Source organism: Heteronotia binoei, chromosome 2, assembly GCF_032191835.1.
Source record: "Heteronotia binoei isolate CCM8104 ecotype False Entrance Well chromosome 2, APGP_CSIRO_Hbin_v1, whole genome shotgun sequence".
In the NCBI taxonomy this organism is placed as follows: domain Eukaryota; kingdom Metazoa; phylum Chordata; class Lepidosauria; order Squamata; family Gekkonidae; genus Heteronotia; species Heteronotia binoei.
In genome coordinates this window covers 185,693,161-185,710,805 of record NC_083224.1, presented here as the reverse complement: position 1 = coordinate 185,710,805, position 17,645 = coordinate 185,693,161, and the positions used below count along the sequence as shown (strand labels likewise).

At 41.5% G+C, this 17,645-nt stretch overlaps 1 protein-coding gene across 2 annotated transcripts; it reads right to left on the bottom strand.

Moving 5' to 3' along the window:
- Positions 1-947: 947 nt before the first annotated feature.
- Positions 948-17,089, bottom strand: LOC132567048 (nicotinamide riboside kinase 2-like). 2 transcript variants are annotated; one of them, XM_060232641.1, is made up of 8 exons: positions 16,825-17,089; positions 13,182-13,272; positions 9,043-9,091; positions 8,664-8,835; positions 3,093-3,164; positions 2,202-2,308; positions 1,707-1,792; positions 948-1,315 (listed from the first exon to the last, which is right to left on the bottom strand). In XM_060232641.1, the coding sequence occupies exons 1-7, from the start codon at positions 16,848-16,850 to the stop codon at positions 1,707-1,709; spliced, it is 603 nt and encodes a 200-aa protein (XP_060088624.1). In that variant the 5' UTR covers positions 16,851-17,089; the 3' UTR covers positions 948-1,315. The 2 variants fall into 2 exon arrangements, with proteins under 2 accessions (XP_060088624.1, XP_060088625.1); XM_060232642.1 differs by having other exon boundaries at positions 948-1,792; positions 16,825-17,032.
- Between the last annotated feature and the right edge of the window lie 556 nt (positions 17,090-17,645).

Below are 17,645 nucleotides of genomic sequence, written 5' to 3'. Positions count from 1 at the left end.
TCTGCCATATTTACTGGGTGACGTTGGGCTAGTCTTTCTCATCTTAACCTGCCTCAGGGTTGATTGTGAGGATAAAGATTGGAAGAACAAGCTGTGGTGCCCTAAATTCCTTGGAAGGATAGGATTTTTTAAGTCAGTCCTTTATTTTATCCTTTGGCTTACTGTGTCCTGCTTTTCCCCTAAGAAGGCTGTGCTATCAAGTTACAATCAACAGCTAGTGACCCCTCCTATGGGGTGCTGCGGGTATGAGAAGTGCAGAGCCAGTTTGCCATTGCTTTCCTTCGCATAACAACCCCAGCCTTCCCTGGAGGTCTGACATCCAAATACTGAACATGGCTGCCCCTGGTTAGCTCCCAAAGACTGGCAAACCAAGGCTAACCTGGATTGACTTGCTTTCCCCCCTAAACACTTTGCTTTGGAAGGTGTGGGGAGCTTTTTTGCCATAGGTAAGCTTTGCTACTCAGAAAAGCTTTCTGCTGCTTGTTAAGGGATAGCCAGAAAAGGGTAACACGCGCAGTAGCAAAATTCTGTGTATTAGCTCTTAGGAAAAGGAACTGCGTGATTAAGGACTTAGAATTTATTTTTATGTAAATTTACAAACCTGCTTTCTATTTGCTCCAAACTGGCTGGTCCTTGGACTGTAATAAAGAATTGACTGATTGCTTTCTGCTGCTTGAAAACTTGTTTTTCTTTATAACAGTACATGAAAGATGTGAATAGTAATCTGGAAAGCCATATAAGTTTAATGTGTATAGTTTTACTTTTATCCATTTGAACAAGAAGAACCTTTGCCTATATGAGAAGAAAGAAAGGGGTGAGGTAGAAGCAGCTACACTTCATACCAGTTTAGCTCTGTCATTGGTTGCAGAGTGTTACAGCTAAAGAGTCTGAGAATTTTATGGTCTGTAGGCCAGTGAAATAACATTGGTTGATGGGACAGCACGAGAGACCATAAAATTATGTTTATTCAGTGTACAATACAGTGTTATACAAGCAATTCAGCGGGGCTTACAACTGACACAAAGATACAGACAGAATAGACATTTCACACACTGAATCTAAGTGCTCCATTATTTTAAAAAAATGCATATCGAGAATACATTTGAACCAATGAAATATAAAAGGTTTCTTTAAAAAACACACAAATCCTGTCCAGGGCCAAATTGTCAATAAGTTACCTTAACTTTCAATTATATACAAAAGCTTTGTTTTCCAAAGGACAGTATCAGAAAGTCTAAACCTACACATGTCTATTAATATCCAATGCAGTATTTACATCAAATCTGTACAAGGATCCTCCGATTTTCCACAGACCCTGAAAAACAAAAATAAAATCAATGTTCAACGTCTGTATAAGACTCAGCCCTGGATATAAAATCAATGTTCAACGTCTGTATAAGACTCAGCCCTGGATAGCCCAGGCAAGCCCGATCTTGTCAGATCTCATAAGCTAAATAGGGACGACTCTGGCAAGTACTTGGAAGGGAGACCTCCCTGGAATACTAGCAGCCGGGAGGCAGGGGCAGGTTTTATCCAGCCACCCCCCTGAATATCCTCCAGGCACCCAGTAGGGTCAGTCACCAGAGGTCACCATGACTTCCAGTTGCATACACACACACACACACAAATATTTTTAAAGTCTATATAAGAGTCAGTTGTTGCTCTACAGGAAGGGAGAAAACACACCATAATCAAGATATATTCACCTATGAAGCATTTAGAAGCTTGTTCTGTATCTCTTCAAACACTTGCGTGTAAAGAGCATCTCTGGACTTCAGACCATCCAGATAAACTGCAGAAAGAGAAAAGAGTTGACAGTGAGCAGTTTTGCTTCCAGCTATCTTGGTAGTAGAGTTAATTTAAAACTTAGGATGAATTTAGAGATTTAAAATTGTCCTTTTAGAGCTTAAGATGGGTAGGCCCTCAGTGCAGTGCTATAGAACAGAATGGTGGTTACATAACAGCCAAGATTCGCACTGCAATCCTAAATTTAATTGTGCCATTTTTCAGCCCACTGAAGTCCTCTGCCTAAGACTGAGTGTCAAAGAGATTCAACATACTGTTAACGTCAGGAAACCTTTCAAAAATTTGAATGTTGCCAATTTGTGATCATTGTGTTCATAACGAAGTCCTTGCAAATAAGTAAATCTCAAAAAGATGTTTTTAAGTCAGGTGCATGCAGTGTGTCCCAAATGACTTACCGACATCAACTTCACTGGCTTCCATTTCCTTCCTGTGTTTCAGATACATGGGCCAGACATGGCCATCGAAGAGACCAGGAGGGTCAGGAACTGTGTATCTACGTGTACTGCAAAACCATGGAAAGGAATATGTTGGAATACAGTCTCAACAAGAGGGCTTCTGTTTGAATGCTTTTCATCAAACTGTACTCCACAAATTGCAGGCCATAATAAAACCATGTTTATATACTCTGGTTTCTCTTCAGATCGCATAAATCTTTCATCTATTTATTTATACTTTAAATTTATGGATCGCCCAATCCCAGAGTACATAGGGCTCTGGGCAATGTGCGAGAGAAATTAAAAACATCAAAACATAACATTGTTAAAATTAATAAAACAATCCTCACGTTCTTTAGGTTACCTGCAAGAACCTCCCCCCAAAAAACTAACTACCCTGAAAGGACATTTATTATTTTATGGCTCATTCTTCCGTTAAGACTGATTTTATAAATGGATGAGACTGCCAAATCAATGCAGTGCATTTATCCAATTTAAGGACTATCATGCCCGTGCCACGAGCTTTGGCATCCCAGTCTGACCTGGGATTCAGCCTGAGCACATAAAGGTAGATCAGCAGTTATGCTATTAGTAGCCACCACAGAGTGTATGGGTAAATCCTGGAACTGCTGTTCCAGTACAGTAATGAATGGGTGTAAATGATAGCTGTCTCAGCCATGACAGCAGCAATTACATCTCCAATTGCACATGAGAGGTGTTATTAATTCCCTAGAAAAATAGATGTATGTAGAAATAATTGTACAACATGCAATTATTTCAGAGGAACTAAACAAAGGTGACATGAAAAGTTCAATATCCTCAGATTAAGGACAATCAGGCAACTGCCCTCACCTCCGTCTCTGTTTGCATTCATCATATGGGACTGCCAGATAGTACCGTTTGTCAAACAAGTCGATCAGTGGTCTGAGGGAGAAGAAGTGATATTAGAATAATAGTACTTTATTGATTGTAGGTCACATAGGAAGGTCTTCCATAAGATCAGCCATGGTTTAGAGATTCGCGTAACAAGAAACTCATTTTTGATTAATTGCACACGGTATTCCTTTGAACCAGTGAGATTCGAGCAACAATTTGGTTACATCTGGAAACAAATACCAATGAAAGAAGGTTTGAATCTTGAAATATCCCCCAAAATCTTATTGTTGGTGCTACTGGACTTGAATCCCTGTGTGACACAGTATCTGGTTAATCAGCTCTTTTTTTAGGAAAAACAAATAAGCAACTTGATTTACTCAGATATCCAAAGGATATATGCAATCTAAACCTGTTTCCACAGCAGAGTTGGGCAAAGTTTGGCTCACAGAATTGTAAACTGCTGATCATGTTGAGTTTCATCACACCACGAGTACTGGGCAGATTGCCTGGCATGATTGCTAAATCAACCATTGTAGAAACAACAGATGTAGTTCAAAGACGGTGGATAAAGATCTATCAAAGTAATGGGAGTTCCAGGAGGGAAGGTGGCATGGAATAGTATCTTTCCAGATCTTGGAAACTAAGCAGGGGTGAACACATGAAACTGCCTTGTACTGAATCAGACCCTTGGTCCATCAAAGTCAGTATTGTCTACTCAGACTGGCAGCAGCTCTCCAAGGTCTGAGGCAGAAGTCTTTCACATCACCTCCAACCTGATCTTTTTAACTGGAGAGATGCCGGGGATTGAACCTGGGACTTTCTGCATGCCAAGCAGATGCTCTGCCAGTGAGCCACAGCCCTTCCCAAAGGATGGTCCTTGGATGAAAGACCACTAAAGCAGACTCTGCAGAGGAAGGTAATGGCAAGTCATCTCTGCTTCTCACTTGTCTCAAAAACCCCTTGTGGGGGCTGCCATAAGGTGATTGTGATATGACAGCACTTATGTATGTATGCAACTGGAATTCCAGTGAAGAGCCTCTAAGAGGCTCCCACTGGGAGCTCAGTCTGGGAGGATTCCTACCCTCCAGAAACGGAACTCTGTTCCAGTTCCTTCAAAATAGCTACAGGCTGGAGGCAAACTGCCAAAGCACTCCTGAGAGTCACTTCTGATATGTATGTAGTTGGCAGAGATAAGTGATTTACAGTTGACATTTTATTGAGAAGGACAAGTGCTGCGGCTCAGCTTTTACATACCTCCTGGGTTGTTGTTTTCTTCCTTTCTAAAAAGAGTATTGGCAAACTTGCACATACCTTCTCCTTGCTGTGACATTCAGATATTAGACTAATAATCAGAAGCCAACATTTTATAATTTAGTGGGTTGTTTTATGAACATAAGAGAAGCCATGTTAGATCAGGCCAATGGCCCATCCAGTCCAACAATCTGTCACACGGTGGCCAAAAGCTCCATATTTTTATCTAAACCCCTCTTGAAGGTGGCTATCCTTTTGGCTGCCGCCACCTCCTGTGGCAGTGAATTCCACATGTTAGTCACCCTTTGGGTGAAGAAGTACTTCCTTTTATCCGTTCTAGCCCGATTGCTCAATTTCATCAAATGCCCACGAGTTCTTGTATTGTGAAAAAGGGAGAAAAGTACTTCTTTCTCTACTTTCTCCATCCCATGCATTATCTTGTAAACCTCTATCATGTCACCCCGCAGTTGACGTTTCTCCAAGCTAAAGAGCCCCAAGCGTTTCAACCTTTCTTCATAGGGAAAGTGTTCCAGCCCTTTAATCATTCTAGTTGCCCTTTTCTGGACTTTCTCCAATGCTATAATATCCTTTTTGAGGTGTGGCGACCAGAACTGCACACAGTACTGCAAATGAGACCGCACCATCGATTTATACAGGGGCATTATGATACTGGCTGATTTGTTTTCAATTCCCTTCCTAATAATTCCCAGCATGGCATTGGTCTTTTTTATTGCAAACGCACACTGTCTTGACATTTTCAGTGAGTTATCTACCATGACCAAGATCTCTCTCTTGGTCAGTCTCTGCCAGTTCACACCCCCATCAACTTGTATTTGTAGCTGGGATTCTTGGCCCCAATGTGCATTACTTTGCACTTGGCCACATTCAACCTCATCTGCCACGTTGACGCCCACTCACCCAGCCTCAACAGATCCCTTTGGAGTGCCTCACAATCCTCTCTGGTTCTCACCACCCTGAACAATTTAGTGTCATCCGCAAACTTGGCCACTTCACTGCTCACTCCTAACTCTAAATCATTTATGAACAAGTTAAAGAGCATGGGACCAAGTACCGAGCCCTGTGGCACCCCACTGCTTACCGTCCTCCACTGCGAAGACTGCCCATTTATACTCACTCTCTACTTCCTATTACTCAGCCAGTTTTTGATCCACAAGAGGATCTGTCCTTTTACTCCATGACTCTTGAGTTTTCTAAGGAGCCTTTGATGAGGAAGTTTATCAAAAGCTTTCTGGAAGTCAAGGTAAACAACATCTATCGGGTCGCCTTTGTCCACATGTTTGTTCACCCCCTCAAAGAAATGTAACAGGTTAGTGAGGCAAGATCTTCCCTTACAGAACCCATGCTGAGTCTTCCTCAATAACCCGTGTTCATCAATGTGCCTACTTATTCTGTCCTTGATAATGCTTTCTACCAACTTTCCCGGTATTGAAGTCAGACGGACTGGCCTGTAATTTCCCGGATCTCCTCTGGAACCCTTTTTAAAGATGGGGGTGACATTTGCTACCTTCCAGTCCTCAGGAACGTAGGCAGATTTCAATGAAAGATTACAGATTTTTGTTAGAAGATCCACAAGTTCAACTTTGAGTTCTTTCAGAACTCTCAGATGTATGCCATCCGGACCCGGTGACTTAAAAGTTTTGACTAAAGTCGCAAAATTATGGCATTGATAGCAACTTGCACTCTTGTAGTTCATTTGCCTCTGATGTGCTTGACAAGGGATTGTCCTTGAAAATGTTTGAAAGCCCCAGAAAATGTAAATTCACATCCTGATTAGACTGAGTTAAGTGTATCTATGAACATAAATAACATAAAATTAAAAACCAAGGTTTTTATTTTTTAAAGTCTTCCTGGCACAATTTAGTTTTGGGGCTGTTAATGTATAAACAACTTGTTGGCAACAAAAACCATCACCGTCCTCCTCCCTTGAGAACAATAATTCCTCTTAAGATTGAACCCATAACAAAACCACATGTGAACCGTATTCAAATGTCAAGGGCATGTAGGGATGCCTTCTGTGAACCAAACTTTTGAGCCAACTCTGTTTTAATCCTGGAGTCTCATGTGAACGATTTCTTTTTCTTTTTGACTGCCTGGAACATAAAAACTTCATGCATCTACGTAAGAGGACCCAAATTGGATCAGGCCAATGGTCCATCCAGTCCAACACTGTGTCATCCAGCGGCCAAGACCCAGGAGCCATCAGGAGGTCCACTAGTGGAGCTAGAACTCCAGAAGCCCTCCCACTTTTGCCCCTCAACCACCAAGAACACAGAGCATCACTGCCCCAGACAGATTGTTCCATCTATACATTGTGGCTAATAGTCACTGATGGACCTCTGCTACATGTTTATCCAATCCCCTCTTGAAGCTGTCTATGCTTGTAGCTGCCACCACTTCCCACGGCAGTGATGCAGTGGGTTCAGACCCATAGAACCTTATTCCATAATAAAGTTGTTGAGTGTTCTTTAAGGTGCCACAAAACTTGCTTGTTGATCTGGAACACAAAAGATAACTAGATAGAACCTAGTGGCAATAAAATTTGTCCCTACACAAAAATAAAAGTTCATGGGGTGCTTCTAGAATGGGCCATAAAAACACACTCCACTACAGCAAGCAGAAATTATGCGCATAACCTATTCCTGACCCACTTGCTGTGTTGCCACCCACAATCCTCTTTCTTGCTTCTGTACATTATGGAGGCCCCCCAAGCCCTCCTCCACCTTTCTTTCCAGTCTTGCTATAGGGTATGATTGCCAGTTCCATGTTGGGAAACTTGGGAGATTTGGGGATGGAGCCTGGGGAGGACAGGGAGCTCAGCAGAGTACAATGGCATAGAGTATGTCCTCTAAAGAGCCATTTTATCAAGGGGAACTGATTTTTGTAGTCTGGAAATGAGCCGTAATCCCAGCCTCAGGTTCCACCAGGAGGCTGGCATCCCTACTGTAGGGGGAAGTGCAGAGCTTAGTTCTACTCCCCTCTCTAAGGTTAATACAGGGAAATATCTGGTTGGAATCCCCATCTGCAACTATGCTGCAGTTTCCCCTTTACTTCAGAGAAAATGAGGATTACATTTCTTCTGGAGTAATTGGGGGGTGGGATTCAGGTGAGGCATCTAGATTTTACTATGGGGGTGGGGGGCTTCCAGGGGAAAAGCTCCATGTAGACACAGCTTTAATTTGAGGATGAGATCCTTATCCTGCAGCAAAATGCCCTGGGGGGGGGGGGGGGAAATCACCTGTAAAATACCTGCATGATTGATAGATCTTAAAGGGGCCTTGTGGCGAAGGGAGGAAGCTGTAATTTTAGCAAAGTGATGGGAGAGACTGGGATCACCTTCTAAACTCTGCAAGCATGTTGCATTCCTGAAGACAGAACTATATGCAGGGCTCTTTTTTTGAGCAGGAACGCACAGGAATGCAGTTCTAATATGCAAATTAGTTCCTGCTGGGCTTGCCCCACAAATAAAGCCCTGTGTGAAACAATGGTGATGTCAGGGAGTATGGCCCGATATGCAAATGAGTTCCTGCTGGGCTTTTCCTACAAAAAAATGTGCCGCTTCAAAAGTAGGTGGGTAAGGTGCTGGTTGGACTGGAGTGAAGCATTCATATGTATTCTACTTTATCCAGTTTCATCTTTGTGCTCCAGGGTGAGAATAATTCCAATTCTGATCATTGTATTAACATATGTGTGGAAAATGCTCAATTTCTTATAATTTTTGTTACAGCTTTAGTGTAGAATTATGGCTTGATGAAGGGACAAAACGGAGATTTACATGGGACATCTGTTGCTGCGGTTATTGCTGTGCGTTTAAATCTAAATTCTGTGGTTCAACATTGCATATGCATGCACTGCATCCTTTAAGATTAATAATAGCAAGGTTTTTGTAATTATTAGTGGATTTTTGGGGGGTGTACATTCCATTACTACAGTGCTTTTTCAGAATGTACATACCCCTGGAGAAAATGGCTGCTTTGAAGGGTGGATTCTATGGCATTGCACCCTGCTGAGGCCCCTCCCCTCCCCAAACCCCGCCCTCTCCCAGATCCACCCCCAGAGTCTCCGGGTGTTTTCTAACACAGACCTGGCAGCCCTCATCTGGCCCATCTGACTCCTGCGCATTTAGTAGCAATACCACATGGGAGATTTTCTCAAATCAGAGATAAGCATTATCACCAGCTAGTGGCTACTGATCAGAATTTCTATTTAAGTGCAGGACACCATAAAAATAAAACCTGGCACAACCACTGAAAGTAGTGCCACAATATAGATTCCTACCTGTAGTTGTAAAGCAGGAAGCCCTCAACAATCAGTATGTGGATATCATCAGAATTCGGCTCCTTCGCACTGGGCGAAACGTTCACTCCATGAGATCGGGCAAATTTCACGGGATTCTCTACCCATGCGTGAACAGTGCTCACCATGGCTTCCATATCCAAGGACTCCAAAACTAGTTAGAAGAAAGGGAAAAATATAGGCAGACCCCAAGTCAGTAAAAAAAGAGATAACCCACACAGAGTGTGAAAGTGTATGAACTTATAATTATAGAATTGTTTTTTAATTATTAAAGTATTTAATAATGTTATAGTGATAAATAAATAAAAAAGTACTTAGGAAAATATACATTACTGCATCCTACAGCGAACACCGCTCTTACCATCCCATTGCTTAAAGCCGTCTTCCCCGACTTCTATTTGATCTTGTGGCTGAAATATAGTGAGCAATAAAACATTGCTGCAAACGCAGGGGTGATCAGTTTACCTATGACCCGATCACAACCTGGACACTACGTTACAATATACATACAACAGAGGCAATAGGCTTCCCCCTTAGCAAATAAAAAACAAGCTACAGTACACTACCAACAACAAATGGCAAGTATGTGACCCAAAGTTTTGTCCTCCCTGCCCCAAGACTTTCCTCTCTGGCCCTCCGCTTAACCATAATGTACATACCCCTGGAGAAAATGGCTGCTTTGAAGGGTGGATTCTATGGCATTGTACCCTGCTGAGGCCCCTCCCCTCCCCAAACCCCGCCCTCTCCCAGATCCACCCCCAGAGTCTCCGGGACTCATGGCTATATCAAGTATGAATACAATAGGGTTGCCATCTTCAGGTTCAGAAATACCTGGAGATTTTGGGGGTGGAGCCTGAAGGTGGGGTTTGTGGAAAGGAGAGACTTCAATGAGTTTTAGTACCATAGAGTCCATCTTCAAAAAGGTTATTTTTTTCCGGGTGTACTGATCTCTGTCACCTGGAGATCAATGGGAGATCTCCAGCCACTACCGGAAGGTTGGCAACCCTAGTATACGTAATTCTAGCTCGTGAAGATATGATAACTGGTAGTGTTGAGTGACAGACACTCAAATTACAGATCATAGAATGATCAGGAAACCACATAACCCCATTCTTCTAGCAGGCCTGGCCCAATAAATGGTTAGAACGAGAGATAAAATATTTTGACATTTATATACTGGATATATCAGAACTCAAGATGACAATTATAGTGTTTCCAGGAGATCTCCCATACACATACTGGTCAGGCCAAACCTGCTTAGCTTTATTAAGGCTGCTGCCTCATGTGCCATTGGGGTCAGAGGTCACATATAGGGTTGCCAACTAAGCAACCTGGTTTGCTCTTGTGCTTGTAACAGCTCCAATAGGCAGAAATGAGCCGTTGTGAAATATCTCAGGGCTGAAAGCTCGTCAAGATCACTTGTGAATTTTAAGAAGCTGCTTGTCACAGCTTTATGGGACAAATACAAAGGTTAGAAAGCCTGCACAGGAATCATATGAGGCACCAAGTATTATGGATGCTTCACCTACTGAAAAGTGTGTAATAGAATGGCAAAAGTCTGATTAGATCAGCATCTTCCAGTGTGGCTGGCTCCCAGGTATGCTCACTATTAAACAGGCACAGGAGGGAGGGCCTATGAGAACTCACAAGGGAAAGCAAACCCAACCCACTGCCCACTCTTTCTTCTCTCTTGTTCTGCTTCTTTCTGGTCCTTCCTTCCCCAACCCACCCAAATGCATGGTTTCCCTCCTTCTCCTCAACCCACCCAATCATCTATATTTCCTCCCTCCCCAATTCATTCAATCCTGCACCCCCCTCCAGCCTCCCCAGTTGCCTAGTTCCCATCCCCAACCATCCATCCCTACTTTTAAAAGAAAAGAAAAAAAATCCTGCCACGCATCTTGGGTTGCTCAGCAACCCAATGTATCAGCCATTTTTTAAACTATTTTTTCAGCTATTTATATGTTCTGTCCCTTTAATAGAGGCTTAATGGAGGTGTTATTTACTTAGTGGTATTATTTAGCTCCATGCCATAAAAACCTTCAGCTATCCATTTCCTCACCCTAAACCTCCATTAAAGGGGCAGGATGTTTTGCCCCAGGTCTGTTGGCAACCCTAGAGCTACTCATCACTATCAGATATATGATTAAGGGAAAGGAAACATCTTGTTGAGCTTCTGAGAGGGTTTTAATTAATCACTAGTTACAAATGGCTATTTTTCATTAGTAAATTTCTTCTGTATAGGAAAATATACTATTCTTCTTTTTACTCTCTGGATAGGATTGTATTAGTCCATAATTTACTAGACAGCAATTGCCTGTAATTCAAAAACAGAAGGCTGCAATGGTGTACATTTACACAATGGGCTTTGGTGCCTTTAAGAGAAGTGTAGGTAAGGGATGCTCCACCCCTGCTTTTGATGTCACAATGCTGCAAGCTTTCTTCTACACAGCTCTTAAAGGAACCTGTTACCCTGGTCTTGTCTGTTGCATCTGGTCTTCTATAAAATGGATCAAGCCCGTACAGATATATGCTAGTTTATGGCTGTAATCCTAAAGACACTTACTTGGAAATATTTTCTACTGAAAATTATGAGTATTTCCTACTTTATGGTGTAAGTTCAATGTGTGTTGTTCTTCTAGCAATGGTATATAATGGTATTCTGATTCATGCCATATGTAATACTTCCTGCATGCTGGGTGCACACATAACTCATACGAGTGTATAAATCTTGCAGCCAAATGTTACATCATTTGCATGATGGGAGACATGCAAGTGAGTCATAGATCTCCCACAATCAGGGGCTCCTTTGCATATTAGGCCACACACCCCTGATCTAGCCAATCCTCCAAGAGCTTACAAAAAAGAGCCTTGTAAGCTCTTGGAGGATTGGCTATATCAGGCATGTGTGGCGTAATATGCAAAGGAGCTCCTGCTAGAATACCACCCCTGCCCACAATGCATTTGGGATTGCTGATTATGAGTGAGAATCTCTGGGAATGGGGTGTAGTCTGGGAGATGTGTGTTTGTTTATAAACTGCCTTTGCTGGGTGTGAAAAGTGGGAGGAAACCCCAGTTTCTATATATGGTTGAAACAACTTGCTTTCATTATGTTAAGTTGTATTGTTTATGAAACAAAAATAAAAGCAACACATTCCTGGCCTTGTGGAACAAACTATCCCCTAGAAATAGCTGGGTTGTTTTTTTAAAGAGACAAAACACAGACTATACATGGCAATATCTGTCTATACAGAAATATACTGTTGACAGATTGTGAAATTTCTTTTGACTATGAAGGCATGCAGTTGTAAATGAAATGTATTTGGAAACTGCATTTTTAAAAGTTGTGAGGTTACAATTCACATCAAAAATGTAAGAGAGCTTTAAAAACTTGTTATAGAGGATACTTGAAGTAGGACTCAGAGGAAGGGTATTAAGGAAGAATTATTTATATTCTTTAAAACAAGATCCATTAGCAATTCTTGTTGAAATGCCAGCATGTCTTTCAGAATAAATTCATTGTTATTCTAAATAACAGATTTGATTGCACACACTAGTTAGCAGCAATTTAAAGCCCATTGATAATATAAAGGACAGTCCACTTAAAGAATATTTATAGTTAGTATATGACGCATTGTTTATATATTGTAGTTTTCAAACTATACTTTTTGGGGGGAGCAGGATTTTTCAGTGGGAAGATTACTAATGGAAGGAAATATTCCTGAACATTTGCTTACTGGCTTTACCCTGTATAGAATGGGACTGTTGGATATGTTTTAAGCACACCCTCCCTCTGTGCATGCTGGAAGCAAGGGAGATCCAAATGGAGCCACAGATGAACAATGCATGTGTCTTGGAACATGACTCAGAAGCGGAAACATGTAGTAGTTTTTTGGCCGCCACTGAAAGGGTTCCTGGGGAAGGAAGTTTGAAAACCATTGCTTGATAGATTGCTAGTGACCACTAGCCAACGGCAGCAATTGTAGGAGCACACTCAAGATCAATCTAAAGCAGATTACCGTAATTGCCCTTTAATGCCTAATTTATTATATTTACAAGAGTGGTTAAAGAATGTTAAAAGTGTTTTCCCCATCCTTACATTTTCAATTATGTTTGGATGGACTTTATATTAATCCATGTTAGGGATTGGTGCAATCACAAAACGAGGGAACAGTTATTCCAGGTTAGCTAATCTGGAGCAAAACAGTATGTGTGTGACTGTGTGTGGGTATATATATCCACACATATATATATATACCAACACACACATGCACCTTGAACATTTCCTTATAAATCACTTCTTGTACTTAACAAAATGAATATATGCCAATGCGCACATCCATGCACAAAAGTGTGCCATATACATGCATACCTGGTTTGTGATAACAAAGCAATGCTCTCGGACTCTTTAGAATGCATACTCCACATTTAAATCACTGCAAGGACAATATGCTTTTTTATTAAAAAAAAAAAAAGCTAAACAGGTATAGTTATGCTTACCTTGAAAAAGTCATCTTGATGGACAACGCAACAGTTTGGAAGTACTTTGATAAGTCTATTGGTCAGAGTGGTTTTCCCACCATTGGTCACGCTACATAAAAAAAGAATTTGGAGCAGAATTGCAGAAGACAACATTAGAACTATAATGTGGCAGAGAACTTCAATGAACACATGTCACCTTTGTACATAGATCATGTTGAATGTTAATAACTGAAAAAAGGTGAACTTTCTTCAGCATTCAATGCATCTTTACAGAAAAGATCTGCCAAGATTATGGAGGAGAGTCCGTTTTTAAGCAAATCCATAGATAATAATGGGAATTCCAGTATTCCTGCTTTTTTGCTCCACTTTAATTGACTTAAGAGGGTCCATTTGGGGGTTGTACATTAAACTATTGGAATCGTATCAATTTTGTTATTTGTGATGAAATACAGAAATTTAGTATGATTTGGTTCAATGCCTTCTTTTTGGTCAGGGCCTCAAAAAGCTACATGACAGGCAGCAATTCAACAGATGACAAAAAGCTCTCCCTCGTTGAATTTCTGCCTGCTGTGGATCTGTTGAAGATGCAGGCCTCTGGTTAAATCAAAAGGGGCAGCCCTCAACAAGTACTCCAATTATGCAATTTATATTCCTTTCCCTAGTTTGTACATTTCATCTTATCATGGTTACTAGTAATAGTACTATTTAACCCGACAAGCAGTAGCTTTCCAGGATCTGAGGCAAAAGGTTTAATGGGGTTATCCGAACACTTGCAGTTTGGGCAATCACCACCACCATTCCGCCCCCCCTCCCCCAAGTGGAGTTTTTGCTTAGCAGGGATAGGGGAGTGCTGCAGCAGCTACTGAATTTCTGCCAGTCACACAGCCTACAAAGGACAGAAGGGCGTGGCCACCTTCAACTAAACGGGAACTGAAATACAGAAAATCACTCCCTCTCCCCTTTCACTTTAAAAAGCTAGGCTTAATATCTTCCAGTCTCCTAATTATGACTCTTGTAAAACAACTGGCGAGTATACTCATACCACAAAACGTGTCCCTTCTTAGCTAAAATCAACCCTGTGAGGTAGGGAAGGCAGGCAAAGTGATTGGCTCAAACACACCCCAGGCCATGGTACTGACTTATGTAACTCGTAAGCAGCAAAATAGTAGAGTCCAGTGGCACCTTTAAGACATCTATTTTAGCATAAACTTTAGAGAAACACAGCTCCATGCATCTGATGAAGAGAGCTGTGTTTCTTGAAAGCTTATGCTACAATAAAATTTGTTAAACCTTAAAGGTGCTACAGGTCTACCATTTTGCAGCAAGAGACTAACACAGCTCATCCTCTGGGTCTTAAATGGCAGACATTCAATATTTTAAGGTTGCTCTTCATTGAGAGGAAGCCGCCCTGGAACTCCACTGGGGTAGCCTGAGTAAACATCGGCAAGCTTATTCTGCACAGCTCCTCTGCATGCTTACTTAAGGGTAACTCTCACTAGAACTCATCCATATTTGCCAAATACATAGCATATTCAATTAGGGCTACCATATTTTGCAAAGCAAAAAAGGTCCTCTTTCAAACAAGTGGTCACTAGGACAAATCTCATTTTAAATACCCCTACTATTTAAACCGTGATAATTGCTACTAACTAGGCATATTCCTAAACTTCCAGCCCCAAGAGGTCCTTTCATCAGTTTTTTTTTTTTAAGAGCCCAAAAGAGGATTGGCACACAAAAAAGTGACCATGTCCTTTAAAAAGAGGATATTTGGGAACCCTAGCACAATTCCATATTCTACTGCCAAAAGCGCGAGAGAGGTTGCTTCAGAGAATCCCAAAAGGGGAAGATCAGCAAAGAGTTTTGAATTTGCCCGCCGGGCTCCCAAACGCTGAGCTATGATTGGATGGTGACGCCGAGTGGGCGGGAATTTCGTAACGACGCCTGTACCCTTCGATGGATTCGCGCGCGCGCGAGAGAGATATTCATCCCGGGTTGTCCGTTATTTAAAGGCGCGCGCTCGGGGAGAAAAGCGGAGGAAGGCGGGAATTTTTCTGGTTCCTGTGAGGGGAAGGCGGGAATTTTTCTGGTTCCTGTGAGGGGAAGGCGGGAGCCGTTGGGGACTTTTAAGGCTTTTCAGTGATAAAAGGGAGTTTCCCCCCACTTTTTAACCGCACGCAGCAATAATCAATCCATTTATCCTGCTTGGGGGGCGGGGAATCACTACTGATTACTACATGAGCTAAGATGAAAGACTTAAAACTGCCCCCTGAAGTTCTCTGAGTTGGGTAGTGAGATAGAAAAAGATGGTAGGAAACTTGAGCAGCCCTAAAGTGCCTTTTGCATATATGCACTTCAGATCAGGTGATCACTGTGGAGCAGGAAGCAGCCTTGAATTACAAAGTTTAATTCGGCGTATAAGCTTTCGTGTGCATGCAGACCTCCATACCTACACACAAAAGAATCAAACTTTGTTGGTCTTCAAGGTGCCAGTGGACTCGAACTTTGTCCCATTGTTTCAGACCAACACAGCTACCCTCCTGAATCTTATCTTGAATGACAAAGTTCTCTTTTCTGTTTTAGGAAATGCAGAGAAGGAAGCGCAGATTTAGAACCACCTGCGTTAAACATCTTTCTCACTATGGGTGCAATGCCCAGCCGCAGTTAGTCTGCCATGGTGTGCAAAAACTGCAATCCTACTTCAGACTACAGTCCTTAAGATTTTGGCTTCATCATCAGTCACCAGCTAAAACCATAGCTCTAAACTTGGATGTTATGTACACCCTGCCCCCAACTGGGTTTGGTGTCACATCTGAAATGTGTCATTTAGGTTGTAATCTAGAGGGGAGTGAAGTACAGGACTGAACACTGTAGCTCAGCTTGCCCATTCGCTGTCTACTTTTACTTTCTTGCAAATGACGTATCTAGTTGGATGCTTGCTCCTCTTTTGGGGTAGCTGTGTCTCCAGAATAGAGTAACACTTACTGAGGATCCTTGTAAATGTCCTCTTAAAATTGAAATTTCAAATGACAATCCTGCTCTTTTCCTGGTTTAATGCAAAGATTAAACATTGAAACAGCAATTTTAGGCTTTATATATTACAGACAAGTAGATGGGTGGTCCTGTAATACCCTGGTTGCGCTCAAGTTGGTTTAGAAGTATACTTATAATGCCTTATTCTATAACCTTTCCCCCATTCAATGATGGTGGTCATTTACTTAGAATTTCATTCCCTCTGTGCCCAAAACTTTTTAAAGGTTATTTTTGTAAACTTGTAATATCAACATGCAATTAAAAGTTATTTTAAGGTCTCTCCCATATCATAGAAATTGTGATCAAAAACTACCTAAAATAAAGTATTTCTGCAAAGTGATGAAACTACTCCTAATCTGATCCACTAGTTTGCTATACCGAGACGTAGATTTACTGAGGGGGTGGGGGTGGGAATTAAAAAAAACCCTCCAAAAATATATATTTTAAAAAATTTGTCTTACAGAGCCTGAGATACCAAGTTGAAAGAAAAGGACAGGATGCCCTTATGAATGCTGTTTTCTATTTGAAATTCACCTTTTTTTCAATTAATGTCCAAATATGTTTCCAATGCTGGGAGCATGCAAGAGTTAAAAAAGAGACAAAACAGCAAGAAAGAAATGTAGCAACTTACCCTCCTATTCCAATGATGTATTTCATCTTCCTGTTTCTTGTTTGAGTGGGAATGCAGAAATAAAAATGGGAAGAGCGCAAAGCAAGAGAACAAAGATCTTCTACTCTGCCTCTTGCTTTGCTTGAACTATTTCATTCAGGAAAAAGGCGTGCGCGGCTGTCCTTTATATACCAGAGCAGTCATGGCCTCTCCCCTTTCTCTCTCCTCTTCCCCTCCCCCTTGAGGAAATGGAAAAGCACTCCCTGTGATCATAAGCCTCAGAGGCTGTCTGAGCCAATCCTGAGCATAGTGTGACTGGCCATGCGCAGTGTTCCTGCACCTGTTAAGCACTTTTCACACATCCTCTCTTGCTTCTGGCTGGCCTTAGTTACTTAGTTTATAAATAGCTTTTTTGGCTGCCGTTCCCTTTTGCCTAAATTAGTAATGAGAAAAGTGGAAATGTCACCCTCTTTTATTACATTTTCAGAGTGCCATGTTGGAGAACAGGAAACTCCCCTACATCAACTTAGTATATTCTAGCGGTATCTGTTTTATTTTATCATTCTACTTTCTTTAATCATTGCACTCAAGTTGGCTTCCTTAGGTTTCTCGGAAAGCTCAAGGATTCACTTAGACTTGCTTAGTTTAAGCAAGGTTACTGTATCATAGGCCATCCAACAAGACCTTGAAATATTTTAAAAATTTCAGCAATGTCCTTAGAAAATATTCTATAGACAAAGGCTGCATGTCTGTGAGGTTTAACAACTCTTCTAAAGTGCACACTTGATTTATTTTTAATGCATTAGACTATGTATTAACTAAGCTACCATCTACGATTTGGT